The sequence below is a fragment of the Cyprinodon variegatus genome, unplaced genomic scaffold, assembly GCF_000732505.1.
Source record: "Cyprinodon variegatus isolate N-32 unplaced genomic scaffold, C_variegatus-1.0 Scaffold158, whole genome shotgun sequence".
Taxonomy (NCBI): domain Eukaryota; kingdom Metazoa; phylum Chordata; class Actinopteri; order Cyprinodontiformes; family Cyprinodontidae; genus Cyprinodon; species Cyprinodon variegatus.
Window position 1 is genome coordinate 1,289,917 of NW_015150611.1, and position 8,588 is coordinate 1,298,504.

The 8,588-nt window shown below is 36.9% G+C and overlaps 1 protein-coding gene across 2 annotated transcripts in view; it reads right to left on the minus strand.

The window, feature by feature from the left end:
- chdh (choline dehydrogenase) overlaps positions 1 to 8,588 on the minus strand; it is a 15,480-nt gene that overhangs the window by 5,848 nt on the left and 1,044 nt on the right. Inside the window, exons 2-8 of one of the 2 annotated variants that reach the window (XM_015377784.1) lie at positions 7,429 to 7,487; positions 4,350 to 4,446; positions 4,015 to 4,269; positions 3,650 to 3,880; positions 2,737 to 2,903; positions 1,510 to 1,661; positions 1,235 to 1,364 (exon numbers count right to left, since the gene is read on the minus strand). In XM_015377784.1, the coding sequence (XP_015233270.1) occupies positions 1,235 to 1,364; positions 1,510 to 1,661; positions 2,737 to 2,903; positions 3,650 to 3,880; positions 4,015 to 4,269; positions 4,350 to 4,432 (1,018 nt within the window). In that variant the 5' untranslated portion in view covers positions 4,433 to 4,446; positions 7,429 to 7,487. Of the gene's footprint in view, positions 1 to 1,234; positions 1,365 to 1,509; positions 1,662 to 2,736; positions 2,904 to 3,649; positions 3,881 to 4,014; positions 4,270 to 4,349; positions 4,447 to 7,428; positions 7,488 to 8,588 lie in introns of those variants that run through there. The other variant, XM_015377785.1, reaches the window with a different exon arrangement.

Here is an 8,588-nt window from a genome sequence, read left to right on the forward strand (position 1 = left end):
AAAAAAAAAAAAGGTCAATTTTAATCTTTTATTTAGATTACAAAAATAAATCATAATAAAAATAATCCTATTTATGATGTTTTAAAAATTAAGACCTACGAAAGACTGATGATTTAAGACATTTTAATACCAATTAAGGCCTTAGTTTTATTTTGAAGAATTCAATGCAGACTTTTTTAGGACCCACGGGAACCCTGTAAATGAAATCATGTTGATCACTGATTATATCCTCTGCACCTCCTGCTGTGCTGTACTTTGGCTATGGAGAGGATGGCTGTGATGGTGGTTGCTGGCAAGAGAACGGGTGCATAATGGTGCAAAGCATTTCTGAAGTGACATTTATCATTTACCAAAAAGTAATGCTTGGTGGAAAACTGCAAATTCAAACAGCCATATATATTTGGTTTGGGATTTTAGATGGCTAAAAGAAAAATTAAACAAAGAAAAAAAAGTTTTTATTTTGTTTGAAATTGAAAAAAACTGAAAAATAAAACATCCAAGGATACAGTGTGATTTCTTTGTTTTCAAGCACAGTTAATCCACCCATTCCATTTAGTCCATCCTCTTCCAACCCCCATCTGCTGCTAACTTCTAAGAGGCGTAATAACAAAACCATCACGTTTCATTGGAAGCTCGTGAAGTTCACTCAGTTTGTTTGCTCGATGTTTCCCTCTCTCAGTCTCCGCAATGATTGATTAAAAAAAAGATGGCCTTAACTCATCCTCTGTCCCTATTCTTCTCCTGCTTTAGATCAACAACATCTCCTCTCCAAGTCGTCTGGAATTTGGCTTTGCCATTTTGAAACCAGTTAATATTTTGATCTTTTTTTTTATATAAAATTTTGATAATCTGCTCCTGTTTTACTCAGCTGACTTTTTGCTATCCTGGCAAATTACAAAATAACATTAAGAAGGAACAAAAAAGACTATTTGGTTAAAGCTGCACCTGCATCTAGACAATCCTAATCTTAAAAAAATAATGGTTTAAATGATAGAAAAACACATATACAAAAAAATAGACAGATCAGTGTAGCTGTCATCGTAATGCGGATAGCACAGGTGCTCTGCAACACTAGCTGTGTTACTATATTAGACCAATTGCTACAGACATACAGCAAGGTCAAAAAGTGATTAACACTTTTACAAAAACAACACTTACATTAAGTACACTGTTCCTCCATAACAGCATGCATCATCTACATTGTTTCGACACAAACACTATTAACTTAACACACCTGGCAAGTGTTGAATGATGGGAATTCCAAGGTCTTTCAGTTCATCTGCGTTTCCTACACCAGAAAGCATGAGAAGCTGAGGGGAATTGATGGCTCCTCCACTCAAGATCACTTCTTTATCTGCAAACACCTCAATAAATATAAAATAGAGCCAGTAAGCTGGTGTGAATATAAACCCATAGAACCTAGCATAAGGAATTAGGTAAGTACTGATTTAAAAATCTTCATTTTGTTTAGGTTTTTTGTGAGAATTGTGCAACATTCATGCTTCTTACTCTCTTTTTCTCTCCATTCTGCACATACTCCACTCCCACAGCACGTTTCCCATCAAACAAGACCTTCGTGGTCAGGCATTGCACCTCTGTCTTCAGGTTGGGTCGACTCAGGGCCGGTCTGAGGTAAGCGCTGGCAGTGCTCCACCTCTTTCCTGCAAACGGATGAATTTAAAACACTACATATCCTTGTACATGTATATCTGCAGGCAGTTATGTTACAGGTTCCATCTGGTTCAGCGGTTCTTTTGAGGAAGATGTCATCACCATTTTTATAAGGATGTTTGCCTCAATACCAGATAAGAAGTTTGATTTTCAGTCTTAACGTATTTTACTGTTTTTGAAAAAGATACACAAGATGAAATATAAGATAACTTTTGATAATCATTTATCTCGTTTTCTCACTATAAGGTATTTGAACATGTGAATCCACTTTAGTGATGATCTCGAGGGTCATCAAAGCATTTATATCTTCTGGTTCTGCTTATTGTGAAGTGTTCGGTCTTGCTGATATAAAACAGAGAATCTATACCAGGGGTCACCAACCTTTTTAAGGTTGAGGGCTACTGCATGGCTACAGAGTCATATGAGGGGATACCAATGCTGACCTATGAACTGGAGGGGTCAGCTTTCACCTAAACTTCATACATAATAAACATATTTTTATAGTTTCTTTTCATTCCTTTTTCTTCAGATATTATTCTTTATAAATGCTTAAATGTTCTGATTAATAAGATGATATGCTCTATAAATTAGCAAACAATAGGGCCAACAGAATAAAGAAAAATTTGAAACTTAGCCAACGGTGAGTTGTTTTGTTTTCAAAGACCCCGAGGGCACCCCATGTGGTCCTTAGGGCCCCTTGGTGCCCCTTGGCACTGCGTTGGTGACCCTTGCTCTTTACAATAGCAAATGCATCCCATGTTGCTTTAGAGGCTTATATTTTAGGTGCAAATATGTTTAAAAAATAGGATTTGTTTTTGGGTAAAACTGAGGTTATATGTTTTTTCCCCCCATTCATTGAGCACTCAAAATCAGATTAGGAAACAAATACAGTTCTTAGGCTCACTGGTTAGGTGAAAGATGCAAAGTTGAATAGTGTATTTATCATAAAATAAACTCCAAATAACATCAGTGCAGTCCTTTAACCCCCTTTCTAACCGAAATTGGTTAAAGTACTTAAAGTTTATGTGGTGTTTCTAATAAAGATTTTTCCTCTGTTCCTGTAACCTTTGTATATGGTCATGTCCATCCAGCCAACGCCTTCCTGTTGGTATCCGTTCATGTCATCTGTGAAGGGGTATCCTGCCTGCTGCCCTGCTTCAATAAAAGCCTTGTGCAGAGGATGGTTGGTCTTTCCTCTAGACACATGAAGAGGTCCACTGCCACCTCTATACCTGCAATGTGAAGAGAAAACCAGAAAGTGGTCTTTGACTAATTTGTAGCAGTTCACAAACCACAGAGTTAAGTAAATATCAAGAAAAAAATAAACCAGACTGCTGCGTCACAAAAAGTTAACTTACTTAGTCCTAAATTGTGTCATAATGTACATTTTAAATCCTTTAATCCAAAAAATCCACTTAAGTCACTAAGCAGGGCTCATCCTAGACAGTAAAATTCTTGCAGATACATGACAAGTGTTAAGAGACAAAGGCAAAACACCATACCATCAAGAATATAACCCTTATGTAGTCACAATAAATTAAGCATAACAACACTGCATAACAACAAGAAATCCTTTTATTTTTTTCCCAAGCTTGCACCAAGGTACCTCTACTTGTGGTGAACTTTGGAAATTGATTGTTTTTAGATTATAACACCAGGCTAGAAAATCTGATGAGGTGTGTGGATACAGAGAAAAACAGAATGCATTGTTTAGATGTGTTATTTAGATACTTTTATTATTCAAACAGTTGTCCCTAAGACGGTTCAGCAAAAATAGATTATCAATTCATGTCTGCAAATTACCATTAAATGGTATTATTTCATACAGTTTTCTAGAACAGTGGCCTATTTAACTAATGTGATTGTTTTTGTTTTTTTAACATCCATTATTACTCAGTGAAAGTAGTCCATTTTGTGTATTTTACCCATCTCTAGTTCCTATCAAACTCATGCAAAGAAAGCATTTACATTGGAATACCTGTTTTCACCTAGTTCATGGCACTGAGCTTTCCTGAAGTAAGGTAGACAATGATCGTAGTCCCACCCCTCGGCACCCTCTCTTTGCCAGCGGTTGTAGTCCTCTGCATGTCCACGGATGTAAACCATTGCGTTAAGTGAGGAGGACCCTCCCCAAACACGTCCCCTGGGCCAATACATCACCCGGTTGTCCATATGGGCCTGAGGTAAAGTGTGGTAGTACCAGTTATACCTGAGGAGGAGTTCAGATAAAAGACAGCATAATGACAAAAAAAGCCCCTTAGATTATCAAAACATTATGAGGTGTTTAAAACAGATATAACCTTACATTTAACAGTACAAAATATGGCAAATTAATTGTCATACTTGTCATCACAGAGGTTGTAGGTCAGTGCAGCCGGCATGTGGATCTTCCATGAGAGTCGTGAGCTACCTAACCACTTGTCCTTGGGCCCGGCCTCCAACAGGCAGACAGACTCTTGTGCGTCCTCTGTGAGGCGGTTAGCGAGGACGCAGCCTGCTGACCCTGCTCCAACAACCACATAGCTATAGGATGGGGTCTTCTGATGGGCTGAAGGTGAGGATGAAGTGTTCCAGTGAGAAGCTGAGGTAGTGAAACATCTGCAATACAGAAGGTGCAGCTAAAAAATAAAGCCTAATGTGTGTGTCCTTGGTAATATATTTCTTTAAGAAATAAGCACCTTCCATCCTTCAAAAATGTCTTCCATCTTCCTGTCACAAGTCTTGGGAGTACTGCTCGGCCCGCCATGGCCAAGGAAAGCATTTTAGGGGAGCTTCCTTTATGAAATGTAAATCAAAATAATTATTCAACAGAACATCAAGGACACCCCAGGCATGTAAACCAAACTGTCAGATTGACTATGGAGGTTGAGAGCTTATTCAAGAATAGACTTGCCAAATGGAAATGTCAGCATTAAAAAAGCTGCTGCTTTTCTTATTGTTTTTATTTAATGGGCTGTATTCATCTGTAATACTTTGAGTCACTTTACTATTGTTGTGGTGTTAGTTGCATAATATTAAAAGGATGCATCATGCTCAAGGTTTATAAGTTGGATTAACCTTGTCATGGGAATCCTTTCTCATCATGCACTACAAACCTAACCTCTGCATAAAACAGGTTACAACACAAGCAATACATTTTCTGGTCTTGCAAATATTTAATTGCAGGATGAAGTTGCCAGATCTGCTTATTTATACTGACAGTAGGATTGTTCTTCCAAAAAGATGTGTAGAAAATAAATACAGCTGCATATTGTGTTGTTTTTAAGCATGTTTCAGCAGCACACTGTAGTTCCCTCTGGTAGATGGATTGAGCCCACAGCACATCTCCAGCTAGTCATCACTTTTAAAGCACATAAAATAAGAAGAGAACTTGCTCAGTTTTTGCAAAAATGAGAAAATCTGTCCTGGGGTTGAAAATGTGGTCCATGTACAGTATTTGTTACTTATAGGCTAGACTATTGTAATTCTTTACAACCAGGAGGCCAATATTTAAAAGCGTTCAAATGATCTAAAACACAGCAGATGAAGTTCTGATGAAAAATAAAATGAGAGATCCTATTTCTCCTCCGATGTATCATTCATCGGGGCCAGACTATATTACACATTTAATCTCACATTTAGTGTGGTCTATCAGGATAGGTGTCATCTTTTATCCTTTTCTCTTAAAAATAATTTCAGCGCTCATCTGCACAATTTATTCTTGCTTAGACAGAGACACCTTTTGAGCTACTTTATACATATCTTCTCTAACATAGGGAGGATTTATGGATCGGTGCTTCTATGTGCTCTTTGTTAATCTTTTTCTGTCTTTGTCAACCCCCAGTTGGCCTCGACAGAAGGTTGCTCACAATGAGCCTGGTTTTGCTTGAAGTTTCAACTTGATTAAAGGAAGTTTATCCTCTACACTGTTACTGTATGTGCGCTGGATTGGACGGATTGCTACAAAGTCAAAAACATACTGCAAGCAAATCTCTACTGTTGGGAGTCAAGACACAATGCAATTAGCTGGGTTTCTTAGAAAGAGAAGTTTGAACGAATCTGTTTGGTTTGATTCGACTGAATTACCTCTGTAAAAAGTTGTGAATTGTTGCGATTTGGTGTTATATAAAAACACTGAATTGAATTGTAGGATCAGTCTCTCCGATGGCCTTATACCTGCTATAGATGGATTCAGACAGCATCAGAAGTTAAAGCAGATTATAAATTCTAAATTAATCAAATATTTACACTTTGAGTGAGCTGATAGTAGGCAGTCCAAGCGTACACTGAAATGGGTGTTTTACCATAACATAACATTCTTAACACCAAGTGTCTGTCACATTTGATGTAGAGGTTTACTTTGAGATCGAAACTCCTCAATCAGCAAATTTTAGTGTTATCAGATTTGGTTATAACCTTTGATTATAATCCTTCAACTACTTTTTTTTCTGTCCTGATACCAATATAGGCTTTTCTTTAACTCTCAAAAATAAAGGAAAAAAACTGCAGCTTGTTTGACATAAGTGTATAAGATACCAGAATTAAAACATTGTCCATGCTAAAGTATGAAATCTTACCTTTATTAATAAGGTAAGCTGAATATGAAGTTATTTTTGTCGCTCATAACAAATATAATTGCAGGGCCCGTTACAGAACAAAAAAGGTTTATTTAAATAAACACGGTAGGACTTTTGACTGACGTATATTAAACTACAGTTGTGTATTTAAATGTTTTAATTTGAGAAATATTAAACAATTATGCTGGTCAACACACAGTACTTGGCACGTATCGATGGTCCATGCATACTGCTCCTCCCAGAAACTCTTGATCTTGAGCCAGTCTGCTTGACACAGCTTTGATCTTTTTGAAGCAGTAGTTTCACTGAAAAATGTTTCCAGCTTACTGCAGTCACAACCACAGCGAGTGGTGTCAAGCTTCACAAGAAATTTGAATAATCTGAGCTTCGACACTAAACATCTAGAATTTAAATGTCATCAGAATCACGCCTCACACCGTGGGTTTTTATAGTTTAAATCAGAGACCAGGAATGAAAATGTATATTTAGGTATAGTTTACAATTAATTGACAGTAGTCAGCTATATCTGCATAGATGTAAAATAGTTTTTTCAAACCTCACCTAAAACAGTTAGGCTTTACAGTTTTAGAGATTTTTACTTTTGGTAGCTTATTGATAAAATACAAAAAAAAAAAAAAAAAATCAGCTGAGAAAGGTTTGAATAACTGTTGAAGCTAAATGTCTGCATCAGAATGGCTTTTTATCACATTAAAATTTCACAAGTCAGACATGTGTTTTCTATCAAATACTTTGTGAATATCATAATCAATACTTCTATTATGGATCAAACTATTTCAGCCATGAAGCTGAAAGGTAAATCTAATAGCATTTAGCAGCCAATGCTGTTTAAAGTTGCAGCTAATGAACTGAGCAGGATGTCAAGATCTGGCCAATTGTGGGAAATTTGATGGTTCACGGATACAGAGTGCATTTTAGGGCATCCTAATTTCTAAGGAAAGCAGTTGTCAGTTCTGAGGAAAAAAAGTTGTCAGTCCTTAGGGAAAATATGTTTTCAAGTCTTAGGTATTATGAAAAAAAGTTTTAATTGCTTAATTAATCTCAAATAACCTTTTCTGATACCAGAGAGCTGACGAATGATGACTGTTTTCCTGAGAACTGAGAATATACTAAAATTTTCACCATGAATGGAGTTATTTTATTAGATTGTTGGATCCATTGATGAATGAGTCATTTTACTCACCACTTCACGGCAGTCTGAGCGTAGAAACCACAGTAGACCCAATAGAGGCTGTTGTTAGTCTACAAAACACAGATGAAGACTGCTTAATTTTTCAACCATGCAGCGTTACTAGTTGCTCTCAGGGGCGCCAACATCGAAGTTACAGACGTATCATCCCTAGGGGCTAAATTAATTTACATACATTTTGCTCTAGTTTACAATTACCTTCTCTAACATAAGGAATATTTATGGATCAGTGCTTCCATGTGCCTGCACCTGCTGCTTTTGCACTTCTGGTTAGACCTAAACCGCATTTCGTTGCCTTGTACCTGTACATGTGTAGTGACAATAAAGTTGAATCTAATCTAATCTTTTGTATATCCGTTTCTGTCTTCTTGAACCCCCAGTTGGCCTCGGCAGAAGGTTGCTCATAATGAGCCTGGTTTTACTTGAAGTTTCAACTTGATAAAAGGAGGGTTTTCCTCTGCACTGTTACTGTATGCATGCTGGATTGGACAGATTGCTACAAGTCAAAATCATACTGTAAGAGAATCTCTACCATTGGTAGTCAGGACACTATGCAATTAGCTGAGTTTCTTAGAAAGAGATCTTTAAACAAATCAGCTGCTCAGTGGCACAGTGGGTAGCACTGCTGCCTCGCAGCAACAAGGTTCTGGGTTAAATTCCTGTGACAGTACAGTGTTGCTTGTTGCTTCTAGTGGCGATAAACATGGAAGTCACAGATGTAGCATCCCTAGTAGGTAAAATAAGTTAAATAGTGTTGTTTTAATGCAAAATTATTTTAAAATAGGCCATTAAATCTAACATTAAATCGTATAGACATTTCATATTACCTTCAAACATTTCTATTTGTTCATATTTTTATTGCATGACTCGAATTTGATTTAAGAAAATTGGTAAGAAAGCTCTACTGGCTTTGGTCTACAGTATGCCAGAGGTCCTCAACAGGGGGTCCGCAGAGGTACTGCATGGGGGACGCGAAAGTTTTGGTTGATTAGACTTTTTTTTAATATTACCCCCTGCGATATTTTCCACTAATTGAAATATCTTTAAATATTCATTAACATGAATTTAACACACTGTAAAAAAACAGATAAATGGAGAAAGAAGATGTCTTTCAGTCAATAATGCACACATTCAGTGACACACAGGAGCTCTTT